This window comes from Theropithecus gelada, chromosome 14 (genome assembly GCF_003255815.1).
Source record: "Theropithecus gelada isolate Dixy chromosome 14, Tgel_1.0, whole genome shotgun sequence".
NCBI lineage: Eukaryota > Metazoa > Chordata > Mammalia > Primates > Cercopithecidae > Theropithecus > Theropithecus gelada.
Window position 1 is genome coordinate 108,670,124 of NC_037682.1, and position 19,207 is coordinate 108,689,330.

At 42.1% G+C, this 19,207-nt stretch overlaps 1 protein-coding gene across 4 annotated transcripts in view; it reads left to right on the plus strand.

Annotated features, from left to right (window-relative positions):
• The window catches only part of PAFAH1B2 (platelet activating factor acetylhydrolase 1b catalytic subunit 2), a 35,720-nt gene that overhangs the window by 9,892 nt on the left and 6,621 nt on the right, over positions 1-19,207 (plus strand). For 2 of the 4 annotated variants that reach the window (XM_025355325.1, XM_025355326.1), the window contains 4 exons: positions 7,380-7,469; positions 8,614-8,730; positions 11,892-12,014; positions 15,214-18,823. In XM_025355325.1, coding sequence (XP_025211110.1) covers positions 7,380-7,469; positions 8,614-8,730; positions 11,892-12,014; positions 15,214-15,492 — 609 coding nt within the window. In that variant the 3' untranslated portion in view covers positions 15,493-18,823. Of the gene's footprint in view, positions 1-7,379; positions 7,470-8,613; positions 8,731-11,891; positions 12,015-15,213; positions 18,824-19,207 lie in introns of those variants that run through there. The other 2 variants (XR_003115540.1, XR_003115539.1) reach the window with 1 other exon arrangement.

Below are 19,207 nucleotides of genomic sequence, written 5' to 3' on the forward strand. Positions count from 1 at the left end.
TTTTTGAGACGGAGTCTCGCTCTGTTGCCCAGGCTGGAGTGCAGTGGCCGGATCTCAGCTCACTGCAAGCTCCACCTCCCGGGTTTACGCCATTCTCCTGCCTCAGCCTCCCGAGTAGCTGGGACTACAGGCGCCCGCCACCTCGCCCGGCTAGTTTTTTGTATTTTTTTAGTAGAGACGGGGTTTCACCATGTTAGCCAGGATGGTCTCGATCTCCTGACCTTGTGATCCGCCCGTCTCGGCCTCCCAAAGTGCTGGGATTACAGGCTTGAGCCACCGCGCCCGGCCTCAACATGTTTTCTTAAAAACAAGGACTTTTGTTAAATAACTATAGGATAGTTACTAAAATCATGAGATGTAATATTGATATAATACTATTACTTAATCCAAAGACCATATTCAGTTTTTTCTGGTTGTCCCAATAATTTTTTTTTTTTTTTTTTTTTTTTTTATTTGAGACAGAGTCTTGCTCTGTCGCCCAGGCTGGAATGCAGTGGCCGGATCTCAGCTCACTGCAAGCTCCGCCTCCCGGGTTTATGCCATTCTCTTGCCTCAGCCTCCCGAGTAGCTGGGACTACAGGCGCCCACCACCTCGCCCGGCTAGTTTTTTTTGTATTTTCTTTAGTAGAGACGGGGTTTCACCGTGTTCGCCAGGATGGTCTCGATCTCCCGACCTCGTGATCCGCCCGTCTCGGCCTCCCAAAGTGCTGGGATCACAGGCTTGAGCCACCGCGCCCAGCCCCAATAATTTTTTTTTAAGACAGAGCAGTATACAGTGGCTCACACCTGTAATCCCAGCACTTTGGGAGGCCAAGGCAGGTTGGGAAGCCAAGGTGGGAGGATCACTTGAGCCCAGGATATCAAGGCTACAATGAACTATAATTGTGCCACTGCACTCCAGCCTGGATGACAGATGGAGACCTTATCTCAAAAAGAAAGAAAAAAGTAAGTGTACTACAGTTGTTTTGCCCATTTTCTCTTTCATGGGCATCTGGACCATTTATACCTTTATGAATAGTAACTACACCAGGAGTAGTGACTCACACCTGTAATCTCAGCACTTTGGGAAGCTGAGGCAGGTAATCACTGGAGCCCAGGAGTTCAAGACAAAGGAAAGGAAAAGTAGTAACTAAACTAGATATCTTCATTATTCTTGTCTTAAGTTAATAGACTTTAATGAGCCCTGGCTGTAGAAAAATCAGTCAAATGGAAGAAAAACATACACAAATATTTTAAACATTTTTTTGGAGACAGAGTCTCGCTCTGTCAACCATGCTGGAGTGCAGTGGCACCATTACAACTTACTGCAGCCTTGGCTTCCTGGGCTTAAGTGATCGTCCCACCTTGGCTTCTCAAGTAGCTGTGACCACAGGTGCGTGCCACCATGCCGGACTAATTTTTTTTATTATTTTTTGTGGAGATAGGATCTCACTATATTGCCCAGGCTGATGATCTTGAACTCCTGGCCTCAAGTGATCCTCCTACCTCAGCCTCCCAAAGTGTTGGGATTACAGGCATGAGCCACCATGCCTGACTTTAAAAATCTTTTAAGCATAGTATACTGAAATATTTGTACTTGGAATGATATATCCTCAGTTTGCTTCAAAATAATCTGAGGATGGAGTGGGGCAGTAGTTGGGGGTATGACTGAAATAATATAGGCCATAAATGATTGCTCTAGCTGGTAATTGATACATGGAGGTTCATTCTTTCTGAATGGAGGTGTTAATTCTCTGTGCTTTTGTATACATTTGATATTTTCCGTAATGAAAAGGTTTTGTTTTGGTTTTGTTTTTGTTTTTGAGATGGAGTCCCACTGTGTTACCCAGGCTGAAGTGCAGTGGCGTGATCTTGGCTCACTGCAACTTCCACCTCCTGAATAAGTAGGATTAGAGGCGCCCACCTCCATACCCGACTAATTTTTGTATTTCTTTCTTTTTCTTTTTTTTTTTTTTTTGAGACGGAGTCTTGCTCTGTTGCCCAGGCTGAAGTGCAGTGGCCGGATCTCAGCTCACTGCAAGCTCCGCCTCCCAGGTTTACACCATTCTCCTGCCTCAGCCTCCCAAGTAGCTGGGACTACAGACGCCCGCCACCTTGCCTGGCTAGTTTTTTGTATTTTTTAGTAGAGACGGGGTTTCACCATGTTAGCCAGGATGGTCTCGATCTCCTGACCTCGTGATCCGCCCGTCTGGGCCTCCCAAAGTGCTGGGATTACAGGCTTGAGCCACCTTGCCCGGCCAATTTTTGTATTTCTTTAGTAGAGATGAGGTTTCACCATGTTGGTCAAGCTGGTCTTGAACTCCTGACCTCAGGTGATCCACCCACCTTAGCCTCTCAAATTGCTGGGATTACAGGCATGAGCCACCAAGTGCCTGGCCTAAAAGGTTTTCTTAAGGGTAATGTTGAAAGACTTGCCAAACATAATAGAAATAGTATCAAAACATATTAACCAGAAAAATAAGGCCCAGCAGCAGACTAAGGAAAATATACACAGTAAATATTATAGATGAAGCATAGATATCGTGTATTATCAATAAAAATATCCTAAAGGAACTAATACATAAGTATTTCAGTAGACATGGTAGAAAGTCTTTAACTTTGTTTCCAAAAAGTGTAAATTAAAACGTTAGGAAGAGAAAGAGAAGTGTTAATATCTAATTCAGGTGCAAGTACAGTAAAACCAGTTCTAATATATTGCTGGAGTCCTTACAGATTGGTATATAGCCCTTTTGTTAAGAATTTGGAAATATGTCCAAAATCCATAAAAATACTGATTTTAAGAATTTCCAACGTAGGAAAAACTATATATATATCCCTTTATTACGCTTATTAGATTCACAAAAAGATGCCACTGGCAAGTCTGCCCACAGGAAGAAAAGCGTGACCTGGGAGGCTGAGGCAAGAGGATTGCTTAAGCACCGGAGTTCAAGACCAGCCTGGGCAACATAGACCCTCATTCCCCTCACCCCCCAAAAAAGCAAACAAAAATGTGTCATTGAGTGTATTCAGTAGAGTATATTAGGTGCAGTGGCTCATACCTGTAGTCCCAGCACTTTGGAAGGCTGAGGCCTGTAGATTGTTTGAGGCCAGAAATGTAGCCTAGGAAACAATCCAAGACCCTGACTGTACAAAAAATAGAAAAAAAAAAAATCGCTGGGTGTGTGCCTGTAGTCCCAGCTTCTAGAGAGACCGAGGCAGGAGAATTGCTTGAGTCTGGGAGTTTGAGGCTGTAGTAAGCTGTGATCATGCACTGCCCTCCACCCTCGGTGACAGGGTGTCTAAAAAAGAATATATGGCCATTAAAAGTTACGATTATAAAAACTGTGTTGCTACATAGAAAACTGGTTCTAGTATGATGTTAAATGCTACTATAATGGCTACCATTTTTCAAGTGCCTAGTGGGTGCCAGATGATATAGCTGGGAATCTTTAACAACTCTGAAATGGAATTGCTAGCAGATGTTAAAACCAAGACACAAATTATGTACTTGTTTAAGATCACTGGACTAGAAAGTAGGTAAGCTAGAATTTGAATGTTGGTTTTTTTTGGCCTCAGACATGTAGTGCCAGAAAGAGGTGTCCGTGATACTTAAACTATGTAAAAGGGATAACAGAGGATGTGAAAAAAGTTGAGGAGAAAATACTCAAGCATGGTCATAGTTGCTAGGTTAAGGTGGTAGGATTATAGATGTGTTGTTTTGGTCCTTTCTATGTTTCCAAATTTATTACAACTATTATACTTGAGGAGAAAAGTACTAGAACCTTTATCATAGCAGTCTTAAATTCCACGACACTGTACAAACACAAGCTATTTTATTGGTGTGGAAAGGTAGTTGGGGCTGGGTGTGGTGGCTCAGGCCTGTAATCTCAGCACGTTGGGAGGCAGAGGTAAGTGGATCGCTTGAGTTCCAGACCAGCCCCGGCAACATTGCAAAACCCTATCTCTACAAAACGCGCCCCCCCCCCCAAAAAAAAAAGCTGGATATGGTGAAGTGCGCCTGAGGCTGAGGTAGGGAGGACCACGTAAGCCCTCCCCAGCCTGAGCCTGGGAGGTTGGGGCTGCAGTGAGCTGTCGTTCACAGCTGCCACTGTACTCCAGGCTGGGTGACAGAGTGAAACCCTGTCTCAAAATCTCAAAAAAAAAAAAAAGAGAGAGAGAGAGAAAGAAAGGTAGTTGGTACTACAGTACCTGCAATAGGGAGTTGACATGATAGGAAAAAGCACCTATTCACTAAACTTATTCTTGCTCATGTCTCCTCAGTTTAGAAATATTTACTGAAACAGTGATTTTTAAAATATGTGTTTGCACGAAATATGGAAGCAAGGAAAAAGCTGTCCCTAATCCTGTCACCCTAAGAGAGGAAGTGTTTTGTTTTGTTTTTTTAAATAAATGAATATATATATAGTTTGTTTGTTTAAGTAGAAATGGGGTTTTGCATGTTGCCAAGGCTGGTCTTGAACTCCTAAGCTCATGTGATCTGCTCACTTTGGCCTCCCAAAGGCCTAGGATTACAGGCGTGAGCCACCACACCTGGCTGGAGGTGTTTTCATAATCTGTAAAATTATTTCCAGAAGTATTTTTGTCACTTTACACTTCACCTGTAGATGAATATCTGAGTTTTACCACAGCCTCATCTGTGTTGGTATTGTCAACAGAAATATTTAAATAGTAACTCTTCCTTAATTCCTAAGGGAAACAAAATTGAATGCAGAGTTTGAGAAAAAGAAACAGCATTGGAAAGCTGCGCATGATAAAGCATACCTGTAGTTCTAGCTAGCTGGGAGGCTAAGGCAGAAGGATCACTTGAGCCCAGGAATTCAGTCCAGTCTGGGCAACATAGCAAGACCCCGTCTTTGGGGAAAAAAAGAGAGTAGGCCTTTGCCTGGACCTACATTACAGACCTAGAGCATTGTATAAATTTGTTTCAGGGATGAATATAAAAGTTTAAACTGGCCTAGCGTAGTAGCTCACACCTGTAATCCCAGCACTTTGGGAGGCCGAGGCGGGTGGATCACCTGAGGTCAGGAGTTAGAGACCAGCCTGACAACATAGTGAAACCACGTCTCTACTAAAAATACAAAAATTAACTGGGCATGGTGGCAGGTGCCTATAATCCCAGCTACTCAGGAGGCTGAGGCATGAGAATTGGTTGAACCCGGGAGGTGGAGGTTGCAGTGAGCTAAGATCACGCCACTACACTCCAGCCTGAGTGACGTGAGATTCCATCTCCAAAAAGTTAAAAAATAAATAAATTTTTTTTTTTTTTTTTTTTTTGAGACAGAGTCTCGCTCTGTTGCCCGGGCTGGAGTGCAGTGGCCGGATCTCAGCTCACTGCAAGGTCTGTCTCCCGGGTTCACGTCATTCTCCTGCCTCAGCCTCCCGAGTAGCTGGGACTACAGGCGCCCGCCACCTCGCCCGGCTAGTTTTTTGTATTTTTTAGTAGAGATGGGGTTTCACCGTGTTAGCCAGGATGGTCTCGATCTCCTGACCTCGTAATCCACCCGTCTCGGCCTCCCAGAGTGCTGGGATTACAGGCGTGAGCCACCGCGCCCGGCCAAAATAAAAGTTTAGACTATGTTCTTTAACATTAATGGATAAAATTTATTTTCTTTTTTCTTTCTTTTTTTTTCTTTTATTTCTTTTCTTCATAGTGAAGGGGTCTCATGATGTTGCCCAGGCTGGTCTCGTATGCCTGGGCTCAAGCTATCCTTCCCACCTTGGCCTCCTAAAGTGCTGAGATTTTGGACATGAGCCACAACACCTGGCCAAAATCAATTTTAGAAAGTATCTTGTGCCTTTATAACAGAAAGAGGCACTCTGAGAGGAGATTACCACTGTTTATAAGCTTGGATTTGACTGAAAAGGATTGAGTCCTAGTTTGCAGTGTCTCACATTTGGAAGTTAGCAGATATTTTCAAAGTCTGCATTCAAATAAAATACATGGAACCTGATTGGATCGTAGTTGAAAAAATGATGTTGTAATACTTTATCCAACTCTTGGAGCCATTTGAAAAATTGAATTTGGACTGAATATTAGATGTTATGAGATTGTTTCATTTCCTAGTTATGATAATAATTTGTGCGTTTTTTTGTTTGTTTGTTTGTTTGTTTTTAAGATGGAGCTTCGCTCTTGTTGCCTAGGCTGGAGTGTAATGGCACGATCTCGGCTCACTGCAACCTCCATCTCCCAGGTTCAGGCAATTCTCCTGCCTCAGCCTCCTGAGTGGCTGGGACTACAGGCACCCGCCACCATGCCCGGCTAATTTTTGTATTTTTATTAGAGACAGGGTTTCACCATGTTGGCCAGGCTGATCTCGAACTCCCAGCCTTAGTTGATCCGCCCACCCTGGCCTCCCAAAGTGTTGGGATTACAGGCATGAGCCACTGCGCCCAATTTGTGGTTTTATAAGATGTTCTTACTCTTAGGAGATGCATGCTTAGGAGATACATCTTGGTGAAGAATCATGTTTGCATTTTACTTCACAAATGGTCCAGCAAACATGCACGCGTACATAGAGATAAAGCAAACATGGGAAAATACTATTAGTTGTTGAATATAAGAGGCAGTTGTGTATGTTCATTGTACTATGTCAACTTTTCTGTGTATTTGCAATTTTCTTAATAAAAGTTTAAGGAAAAGATAAACTTCTACATAGTGTATTACATGTATTTTTCTATTCTGGTTTCATTGGAATTCTGGGTTTCTTGAGAGTACTAGAATGATCAGTATAGTAAGGGTGAGAAGAAAGTTCAAACAGTTAATTTATAGAATGAGAGGAATAAGCTTTGGGGGTAGACTAAAAAAATGTTTAACAACGGTAACTGGTTGGACAGCTCTTCTTTCTAGGCCAAGAAGTCTCACAGGAAAAGAAATACCAGTTTCTTTTTTTATTCAAAAAATTTTTTTTCTGGCTGGATGTGTGGCTCACACCTGGAATCCCAGCACTTTGGAAGGCTGAGGTGGGCAGATTGCTTGAGCTCAGGAGTTGGAGACCAGCCTGGGCAACATGGTAAAACCCCGTTTCTACAAAAAATACAAAAAATTAGCCAGGCATGGTGGCATGAGTCCGTAGTCCCAGCTACTCAGGTGGCTGAGGTGGGAGGATGGCTTGAGCCCCTGAGGCAGAAGTTGCAGTGAGCCAAGAGCACGCCACTGTACTCCAGCCTGTGTAAGAGAGCCAGACCCTGTCTAAAAAAAAAAAAAAAAAAAGTTGTTTTTGTAGAGGTGGGATCTTGATATATTACCCAGGCTGGTCTCAAACTCCTGACCTCAAGTGATCCTCCTGCCCTGGCCTTCTAAAATGTTGAGATTACAAGCATGGGCCACCACACCCGGCCAGAAGTGCCAGTTAATAATTTTTCTTTCTTCTTCAAACCAGCACAACAGATTTGTTTTGGACTGTAAAGACAAAGAGCCTGATGTACTGTTTGTGGGAGACTCCATGGTGCAGTTAATGCAGCAATATGAGGTAAAGGTGGAAGGGGTGAGCGTGGTTCTTGGCTACTCATGTATAACCATTCATTACTAATGGACTTTCATTCTGAGCTGAGCTTATTTGTGCCTCTTAGAGAAGCCCTAATTGAGGTTATAAGAGAAATCAAAGCTACCTAAAGGGATTTTCTTTTCTTTCTTTTAACTTGGACATGTTCTGATCTGAAGCATTGTTTATAATGAAACTTCCTCTTTTACTCTGGTTTCTGAGAAGCTTAATGTTATATTTGTTTATATTTGCTCTAGTCAGACTGTCAGTTATTATTTGTAACTTAGTATTTCCCATTTGTATTTGCTGATAACGTATATATCCTAGTCATGATTCTTGTTTATATTTTGCCATTTTCCTATTTCATATATTTTTGTAGTAAGCTATTCCTAATCTTGTAGGGTTAGGCATTTTTCCATGGGAAATTTATTATTTTATTTATTTATTTATTTATTTATTTATTTTTTTTTTTTGAGACAGAGTCCCACTCCATTGCTGAGGCTGTAGTGCAGTGGCACAACCTCAGGCTCAAGAGATTCTCATACCTCACCCCCCAAGTAGTTGGGATTATAGGCATGCGCCACCATGCCTGACTAATTTTTGTATTTTTAGTAGAGGTGGGGTTTCACTATGTTGGCCAGGCTGGTCTCGAACTCTTGGCCTCAAATGATCCATGTGTCTTGGCCTCCCAAAGTGCTAGGATTATAGGCGTGGGCCACCGTGCCCCACCCCAAGGGAAATTTAAAAGAAAAGATAGCTTTATTTTTTTTTTTTAGCTCTAGCACTCTAAATTTCTTCATCGATTGTTTCCGCTTCACCCTGTTTGTATAGTTCAGTAAGTGGAAAGGAGAGTTTGTTGAGTTGACAGCTTAATTATTAATGTTGGTACCTTTTAGGGGGCATCAGATTGAGTTGTGACTCATTTCTTGAGCTGAGACCTAAGGCTACATTAAGAACTGAGTTACACAGTGGTGTTTTCAACGTCCTTAAACAGTGAGTGTCACACCATTGCAGTGTTATCTTTGAATACAGGAAAAGGAAATTATTTCTAATGCCTTGCAACACATTGCAATTGAAAGATTAAACTTTCCCCTAGTTTTAGCTGCACTAAATCAAGTTTTTCTTTTTTTAGATATGGCGAGAGCTTTTTTCCCCACTTCATGCACTGAATTTTGGAATTGGGGGAGATACAACAAGACATGTTTTGTGGAGACTAAAGAATGGAGAACTGGAGAATATTAAGCCTAAGGTGAAATGAAAGTTACTTGTCAAATAATGTCATTAATCTTAAGTGTCTTTTGGATAGTTAAATAGTCTGAAACTGGTAGTAAAAAAAAAAATTGCTTCTTTAAAGACCTATTTCACTATTTGTTTCATGCCTCTTTAAAGTAAATGATACTGTCATTGCTTAAGAATATATCAAAATATATAATTAAGAAACTAGTGAATTGTTTGCCTATTGGGTTGTATTTGTAGTTGTTATAATTATCTTCTTAAATTGAAGGAAGAGATTTTTTTTTTGAGATGGAGTCTTGCTTTGTTGCCCAGGTTGAGTGCAGTGGTGCAATCTTGGCTCATTGCAACACCCGCCTCCTGGGTTCAAGCGATTCTCCTGCCTCAGTCTCCCGAGTAGCTGGGATTGCAGGCATCTGCCACTGTGTCCAGCTAATTTTTGTATTTTTAGTAGAGATGGGGTTTCACCATCTTGGCCAGGCTGGTCTTGAACTCATGACCTCATGATCCACCCGCTTTGACCTCCCAAAAGTGCTGGGATTACAGGCATGAGCCAGTGTGCCTGGCTGAAGGAAGAGATTTTATGCTAATGAGGTGTGCTATTCTGTGGAATGCATAGACCTTGGGCAGTATGAGGGGAAAACTGCTCAGAGGTGGGCCATGGGAGCAGGGCCATGATTAACTTCAGGAAGTAATTTTGGATCTGTTTAACCATATGAACAGGTCGGTAATCAAGGCCTGCCAAGTTCATCTGAAGAAAATTAGAAGCAGATGTGAACAAATGAATATTTCTACCCAGTATCTTATATCATAAATACTCTGAGTTGGCACACACTATATAATCGTTTCAGCTCCCAAAAAAAGAATAAAAGCTGAGCCCTGACAAAACATGCTTTCATTGAAAGTTGTTTGTTTTAAGACAGGTTCTCTCTGTTGCCCAAGCTAGAATGCAGTGGCATGATGATAGCTCACTGTAACCTCAAACTCCTGGACTCAGATGACCCTATGGCCTCAGCCTCCCAAATAGCTAGGACTGCAGGCATGTGCCACCGTGCTCAGCTAATTTTTAAATTTCTTTTTGTAGACAGGGTCTTTCTTGGTCTTGCTATGTTGCCTAGGCTGGTGTCAAACTCCTGGCCTCAGATGATCCTCCCGCCCCAGCCTCCTAAAATACTGGGATTATAGGCTTGAGCTACCATGCCAGACTGATTTTTTTTTTGTTTTCTAAAGAGAAAAACTTGTTGGATGGGCGTGGTGGGTCATGTCTGTAATCCTAGAATTTTGGGAGGCCGAGGTGGGTGGATCACTTGAGGCCAGGAGTTCAAGACCACCCTGGCCAACGTGGTGAAACCCTGTCTCTGGTTTTTAAAAAAAAAAAAAAAAAAAAAGCCAAGCGTGGTGTCATGCACCTGTAATCCTAGCTACTTAGGAGGCTGAGGCAGGAGAATCACTTGAACCCAGGAGATAGAGGTTGCAGTGAGCCAGGATCGCACCGCTGCATTCCAGCCTGGGTGACAGAGCAAGACTCCGTTTCAAAAATAAATAAAGAGGCCAGTCATGGTGGCTCACGCCTGTAATCCCAACACTTTGCGAGGTTGAGGCGGGCAGATCACCTGAGGTCGGGGGTTCGAAACCAGCCTGACCAACATGGAGAAGCCCTGTCTCTACTAAAAATACCAAAAAATTAGCCGGGCATGGTGGCCCATGCTTGTAATCCCAGCTACTCGGGAGGCTGAAGCAGGAGAATCGCTTGAACCCAGGAGGCGGAGGTTGCGGTGAGCTGAGATCAAGCCATTGCACTCCAGCCTGGGCAACAAAAGCAAAACTGTCTCAAAAAAAAAAAAAATTATTAAAATTCCTTCCAGCCTCCACCTCTGTGACTCTTTTCCTTGAGTGCATCTGTGTATTTATACCATGACAGGGTCTTGCCATGTCACCCAGGCTGGAGTGCAGTGGTGTGATCATGGCTCACTGCATCCTTGAACTCCTGGGCTGAAGCAGTTTTCCTACCTCAGCATCCTAAATCATTGAGATTATAGATGTGAGCCACTGCACCTTTCCAGGTTTTATTTTTATATAGTTAAATTTATTAATCTTTTTTTTTTTTTTTTTTTTTTTGAGACGGAGTCTTGCTCTGTCGCCCAGGCTGGAGGGCCGTGGCCGGATCTCAGCTCACTGCAAGCTCCGCCTCCCGGGTTTATGCCATTCTCCTGCCTCAGCCTCCCGAGTAGCTGGGACTACAGGCGCCCGCCACCTCGCCTGGCTAGTTTTTTGTATTTTTTAGTAGAGACGGGGTTTCACTGTGTTAGCCAGGATGGTCTCGATCTCCTGACCTTGTGATCCACCCGTCTCGGCTTCCCAAAGTGCTGGGATTACAGGCTTGAGCCACCGCGCCCGGCCTATTAATCTTTTTTGTATAATTTTTGGATTTTGAGAAATTAGCTCCCTGTTGCATGACATAATTCTCTCTTGTTTCCTCCTAGTACAATTTTACCACTTAAATATTATTCCACTTAGAGTTTATTCTGATATGAGGCATAAATCAGTGCATTAAGATGTCTGCCCTGGCTGAGTGTGGTGGCTCACATTTTTAATCCCAGCATTTTGGGAGGCCAAAGAAAGATGACTTGAGCCCGGAATTTAAGACCAGCCTGGGCAATGTAGCATGACCCTGCCTCTCTTAAAAGAAAATTTAGTAAGGTAGCTGCCCAGTTGAAGTTAGCCAGCACCATTTGAGAAGTTTATCTTTCCTTCTTTGCTTTTTGAAATAAGATTTTCGGCCAGGGGTGGTGGCTCACACCTATAATCCCAGCACTTGGGGAGGCCAAGGCGGGTGGATTACCTGAGGTCAGGAGTTCAAGACCAGCCTGGGCAACATGGTGAAACCCCAGTCTCTACTAAAAATACAGAAATTAGCCAGGCATGGCGGTGCATGCCTGTAGTCCCAGCTACTCGGGAGCCTGAGGCAGGAGAATCGCTTGAACGTGGGAGGCGGAGGTTGCAGTGAGCCAAAATGGTGCCACTTGCACTCCAGTCTGGGTGATAGAGCGAGGCCCCATCTCAAAAAAAAAAAAAAGAAGAAAAGAAAAAGAAGGTTTTCATCTAAATGGTGGACATTCCTTTATTCCTGGGTATTTATCTCCTCCTTACCCCCTTTTTTTCTTTCTTCAATTGCAGGTCATTGTTGTCTGGGTAGGAACAAACAACCACGAAAATACAGCAGAAGAGGTAGCAGGTGGGATCGAGGCCATTGTACAACTTATCAACACAAGGCAGCCACAGGCCAAAATCATTGTATTGGTATGTAGTCTTTGGTGGGTAGAGAGTTTGATGTCTTTAGGTCAGCTGAGGAATCTTTTTAGAAATGTGATTGCTCGTGAATATTAGAGAACCTTGAGGTGGAAGCAGTTTATCATACTTTTGTTGACCTCTTCTCTAATGTATCTTACTGTCTTTCTGATATCATCATTCCCCATACCAGCTGTGGGGCCATCTTTTATCCATGCATCCTTGTTTGGAAGTATGGAAGCCATTTGGTGCCTCAGTACCCCCTTTTTTTTGGCCTCCATAATGTTTTGCAAATTTGCACATGAGATTTGTCTGAATCCTGAGTCTTTTTATTAGACCTATATTTGGATTATTTTGTAAGTGTCCTGTTCTACTGCTAATATGTTAAAGATGGTATATTAGACATTCTAATCTTCTCTAAAACATGAAAAATTTCATCAGCAAGAAAATGGATACTTTATAGTTGTACCCTGAACAGAAAGGTACTACCCTTTTGTAGAATTACAGCATTAACTCTTCATGGTCTCAAAGGTGAACAGCTGTCTGTTTCAGTATAAGTCTAGCTGTAGGCCGGGTGCAGTGACTCACACCTGTAATCCCAGCACTTTGGGAGGCCGAGGCGGGTGGGTCACAAGGTCAGGAGTTCAAGACCAGCCTGGCCAAGGTGGTGAAACTTCGTCTCTACTAAAAATACAAAAAAATTAGCTGGGCATGGTAGCGTGTGCCTGTAATCCCAGCTATTCAGGAGGCTGAAGCAGAGAATGTCTTCCTTTTTTTTTGAGACGGAGTCTCACTCTGTTGCCCAGGCTGGAGCACAGTGGCGTGATCTCAGCTCACTGTAAGCTCCGCCTCCCGGGTTCACACCATTTTCCTGCCTCAGCCTCCTGAGTAGCAGGGACTACAGCCACCCGCCACCTGCCACCCGCCACCACGCCTGGCTAATTTTTTGTATTTTTAGTAGAGATGGGGTTTCACCGTGTTAGCTGTGGTCTCAATCTCCTGACCTCGCGATCTACCTGCCTTGGCCTCCCACAGTGCTGGGATTACAGACATGGGCCACCGTGCCCGGCTGAAGCAGAGAATTTCTTAAACCCGGGAGGTGGAGGTTGCAGTGAGCCGAGATCGCACCACTCCACTCTTGCCTGGGCAACAGAGCAAAACTCCGTCTCAAAAAAAAAAAAAAAAAGTCTAGCTGTAGATATTCTTAGTTCAGTTTGAAATATGTTTTAGCAAAATCTGATATAAATTTAGTTCTTTAGTGAGATGGTGTTAGGAAGATAGTCATTTATTCAAAAAACCTGTGGATCACTGTGTACAAGGCACTATCCTAGTTCTTGAGCATACAAAAATGAGTAAGGCATAGTTTATGTCTCAAGGAGCTCACAGTCTAGTGTATGAAGACAGCAACACAGAGAATTATTATACTGTGTGCTGTTTAGAGTAAGGTGAAAAGGTGTTTAACAAAAGTTGACATCTACATTTAAAGATTTCATTGGTTTCCAGACAAATAGGGAAAGAAAGAAGGTATTATAGAAAAATAAAGAGAATTGAGCAAAGGCTTGTACATGTATATGTTTTTTGGGTGAGCAGAGGAGGCTGCATAAAGTTTGAGCCTGGGATGGTTAGGAGAAAGAGGCCACAACCAGCTCATGTAGGAATTTTTTTTTTTTTTTTTTAATTTGAGATGGAGTCTCGCTCTATTGCCCAGGCTGGAGTGCAGTGATGCAATCTTAGCTCACTGCAACCTCCGCCTCCCGGGTTCAAGTGATTCTTCTGCCTCAAACTCCCAAGTAGCTGGAACTACAGGTATACGCCACCATGCCCGGCTAATTTATATATTTTTAGTAGAGATGGGGTTTCACCATATTGGCGAGGCTGGTCTCGAACTCCTGACCTCATGATCTGCCCGCCTCAGCCTCCCAAAGTGCTGGGATTACAGGCGTGAGCCCCTGCGCCAGGCCAGGTCATGTAGGAATTTGTATGCTGTTGGGATGTTTGGATTTTATTCACAGTTGCTGGGGAGCCAGATCTTTTTTATTACAAGGCATTTCGTTTACTTGTTGAGGTACTTACTTATACCTGCCTTACTCCGGAAAGGATTGTGTTAAGAGTCCACCTGTTAAGTATAGTGACTAGTACATAGTATTTGCTTAGGAAATATTTGTTGCTGAGTAATCCTTCTATATTCTTTGTTTTTAAATTGGATATGCAGAAATGTTAATTATGGTGTTATCCATAATACTAAAACATTGGAAATAACCTAAATAGTAGTATCATGGAGATGGTTACATAAGTGATTGAATATGAGAGCAGTAATCACATTACAATTAAAAGGGCTGTGTGCAAACTTTATGGTGTATTTAAGTGAAAATGTGCATATTATCTTTAGAATTGCTTGGCTGGGCATGGTAATTCATGCCTAATCCTAGTATATATGCCGTTGGAAAAGGGCTACAGGGAGACAAAATTAAAACAGTTGTTCCAGGGTTATTCCAGGGTGAATGGCTCTGATTCATCAAGACAGCATTCATTCCACCTCTTTTTCTTATAGTATAGTATGGTGTAGTTTCCATGTGGCATTAATAGATGATGTGTATCTATGAGCTGGATTATTCTGACAGCCAAATGGAGAATGGATTGAAGGGCAGACAGCATTGGAGGTGGGAAGACCAATCAGGAGATTTTATAGTAATTAGGATGATTGGAGATAAGTTCCTGAGCTGTAGCAGTGTATATAATCAGGATGGAGGAAAGAAAATGACATTTAGGATGCAAAAGTTGAGTAATTTAATGTTAAATAGATATATGGGATGAGAGACTTGGAGGTGTTGGAATGACCAGTTGGTAAAGAGGAAGAGCATAGTTTAATGAATTGTTTTTGGATCAGTTGGGAATGCCTCGGGAACATTTAAATTTGTTTCTGTGGCTGGAAGTTTAATATGTAATTCTGAAGCTCTAGGAAGAGATCTGGCTAAAGTGTTTAGTGGGCCAAAGGGCAGGTCCCTGAAGAATACCAACAATTAAGGGACAGAAGGGAACCCATGAAAATACTAAGAAGAAATGGTTAGCTTTCATTCAAACCAGTATTTTCCAGTGTTTCACAAATCAAAGGTGTAGAAAGTGCCAAATGGAGATGTTATCTGAAGTTACAAATAATAAGTAGAGAAAAATAAGTGAATCTTCTAATTTAATGTTTTCCGCTGTGCCCCAGGGTTTGTTACCTCGAGGTGAGAAACCCAATCCTTTGAGGCAAAAGAACGCCAAGGTGAACCAACTCCTCAAGGTTTCGCTGCCGAAGCTTGCCAACGTGCAGCTCCTGGATACCGACGGGGGTTTTGTGCACTCGGACGGTGCCATCTCCTGCCACGACATGTTTGATTTTCTGCATCTGACAGGAGGGGGCTATGCAAAGATCTGCAAACCCCTGCATGAACTGATCATGCAGTTGTTGGAGGAAACACCTGAGGAGAAACAAACCACCATTGCCTGACTGGCTCCCATCAGTGTTACTAGCATCTCAGCTTCCTCAGATCAGTTCTATCACTGGCACTACAGAATCCTTCTCTTTCTTAAGGCACTTTGCATTGTAGAATGTTCCTGGATGTTCATATCTAGTGTTTGAAGGGGAGGAGGGATTTAAACTGGTCCTGTACATAGAAGGTTTGTTTGACAGAGGAGAAAAATTAGCCAAGGAAGATTGTTGTTTAAATTCATTTGAAACCAGAAGGGGACTTTTTAGTTGTATGTGTAACACATTCATTGAATTATCACTGTTTTCCTAGGACAACATCAAGCCTAAATACTGAACAATATGAAGATTCTTTTCTTGGCCTTTCTGTGGATTATGTCATATATAATAATAATCAGAATCATCCTACTTGGCTTTAAAACATGTTTTCTCCAATTTTTTAAGGTTCATAATTTAGCCTTTTGTTTTTATGTTGCTTAGATTCTCATGTATACTGAATATTTTCTTAACATGTAGCATCAGGTTGAACATGCTTGTCATTCATATATGGAAGATGCTATAGTATAGAAGTGAGTTTGTTCTGCTTTCTTAATCTTTTCCATGCTTAGCAGTGAAAAACAGGTTTTGCCCCACTAGAGGGACTCTTTGGAGGGTATTATTTTTATGCTGCTGAATATCATGTCTATAATAGACCCGTGCATGCAGCCTTTCCTCCCTATTCCCCTTCATGTCCCCCTTTCCCCCTTCATTCCCCCCCTCCTTTTTTTTTCTTTTTTTCTTTTGGTCCTTGTTGACATTACAAGCTTTTAACACATTTTTGACCTAGGAACCCTGTTGCTGGAAGTATAGTCTCCAGCCAGTTACTGTCATGATAGTACTGCTATAAAACTCATTCTTGTGTGGTGTTCTGTGCTATAGAGTCTGTGTATTGCTATTCATATTCAGAGTTCTGGTTTTGTTTTTCCCTTAAAACCTGTTACAGCTTTTTGGGGGGTGAGGGGAATCAGAACTCTTGTTTCCCATTCCATAGCACCTGACATTATTTCAAGTTTTATAATATCTTAAGGTGTATATATTTTTTTTTATTGGCTTAGTTGTTTTTTGTTTTGTTTTGTTTGAGATGGAGTTTCACTCTTGTTGCCCAGGCTGGGGTGCAGTGGTGTGATCTTGGCTCATTGCTGCCTCCACCTCCCGGGTTCAAATGATTCTCCTGCCTCAGCCTCCCGAGTAGCTGGGATTAAAGGTGCATGCCACCATGCCCAGCTAATTTTTGTATTTTTAGTAGACAGGATTTCGCCATGTTGACAAGGCTGGTCTCGAACTCCTGACCTCAGGGGATCTGCCCGCCTTAGCCTCCACAGTGCTGGGATTACAGGCGTGAGCCACTGCGCCTGGCCTTATTGGCTTAGTTTTTAAAGTATCGTCCAAAAATTTTGGGCCTTTTTCCGTGGGGAAACAAGTGAAGCTGCTCTTCAGCATAGACACTACCTTTATCCCATCATTTTAGTAAAAACTAGGTTTATTTCACTTCTAAGGTGTCTTATTAATGTACTTAATCTGAGAATTTGTTGACCTTAATGTTTGCTTGAGCTATATAAGAACTGCCATTAAAAAAATGGGATAGTAGATGGTTTTATCAGTATACCTATGGAATATATACAAACTGGATCTATAGATATTTTGAACTGGACCAGGTGGGTATTGAAGTAACCCATCAAAATACACTCTGCAGTGATTCTGCTTAATGTTCAAATTCAGTAACGTACTTGAAAGGCAAATTTCAGTGTTTTTGTATGTTGGAGGAGGGCTTACTGATTTGTGCTAAGACCCATTTCTGCTTGAGGGATAAAACTTGGGCTCATTTTTTTCTTGTGAAGTCTCTTTCTAGAAAATTGTTTTGTTTTGTTCTTTTTTAAAAATACGTACTTTTTTGAATGTATCATGTCTTCATTAACAACAGAAAATCCACATGGTGTTTACTAAACTTGTTTACGATATTAAAAATTTCCTTTTTATTTTTAGTAGCCCAGGTTGAGTTTTTCACAAGAGTTTTTTTTCTTAGCTGAGGTATAGTTTTATAGGAAGAAGAATTAAGCCAGATTTTTGTGGGTGGAAAGACAGTTTTCTATCCAGGTCTTTTTTGTTTGTCAGAAGGTAGGAGTACAGTCCAAATAAATCCATTAGGTTACTCCTGCAGCATGCGCTTTTAGCTTCTTTCTTGACTGAGGATCACATATCCCTTTTTGAGCTGGCCCTCAGCTCCTTTGCTCATATGTACAAACCTCAGATGTTACTACATTTTATATCTACCAGAGCTATTCAAGCAATAGTATTTGAACCACTAGCCTTTTAAATAAAATTCTGCCCCGTTACTGATGTGCAGATATTGAGTTCACTTTCATTTTTTGCCAGATTCCTTTGCACTACTTTAGGTAAAAATAGTTAATCTATTTTTCTTTGACATCCCAGTTTGCGTCAGTGACAGAACTTACTGCTTGGTCTTTGTAGTTTTAAAAAAATCTATAAATTTAATGCACTGTCCAAGTGAAATGTCCTAGTTGTCATTGTGATTAAGGGGCCAACTTTCCAGGCAGCTAGCAGAGATACTATTCTCTTTTCCTCCCAGCAGATTTGTATTCCTTCGCCCACGCATTCCTGCTACACTAGATGGCAGCCAGTGATGGAACTATAAAGATGTCTGTGGTCATATCTGGAATGTGGCAGCTTGAAGATGTACTGCCAAGGGTGATCTAGGGCAGGTTGTCTTCCAGTCCATGTATTCTTGGTTGCTGTAGACAGTGCTCTGGCTACCACTCTGGGTCTACTTGAACTGTCAAGGGCATCTGCCTAAACCAGAATCTTTTGTCAGAAACCTTAATCCAACAAAACAAATCTTGAGTAGCTCATGCCCGGCTCTAAGGAATTTTGTCTCTTTGTTGAAAAAAAAAAAAAAGTCCAACTTACTTTATTTTATTTTTTTAACCTAGTCACTGTTTACAGTTGTATGCTAAAGCCTGAAATATTGTCTGTGCTGTGGTGTATGAGCATTGCCAACTTTATATTTATTGCAGTGAAGAAGAAACTAAAAATATATGAAAATCAGGAGCATGTCTAAGCTCCTAAATCCGTGTGGGTGCATGTGGGAGAAGTGAGTTGGGGCCTCTTAAAAGGAGGCTTTTTGGAGAGGGGTCCCCCAGGCTTCTTGGTGTTCCTGCTTGGGGATCACTGCTGCTAGCTGACTGGACCTCCCCGTTGGAAGTTTGTGATTTTGCTTTGGCAAAGTTTCATTGACAAGTAGAACTCATTCTGTTTTAGTGTATATTTCAATATAAATGTAAACATTTTGCTCAAAGTTACTGATGTCTTTCTGTCTCCTTTATCATAGTTTGGATTCTAATGAAAAAAAGGGATGGTTTTTCCCTGCCTTATAAGGAAATTGGATATTTAGATCATCCTGCTTCTTTACTGTGGAACTGAATGTACCAGGCTGACTCATCACTTGCCTTCTTGGGCATGTAGGATGGTAGGGTGGGATGAGTAGGTATAAGGACCCCTCAGAAAGCACAACTGCCATCCTTGAAGTCTACTCTTTTTCCATTAGATTGGAATAGTTTTGCAGATAAGATTAGTCTGGATTGTAGGCTGTGGACCACCTCATCTGAACTGGGTGAGTGTCATCAGTCTTTATAATACAGTGTTACTGGCCAGGCATGGTGGCTCACACCTGTAATCCCAG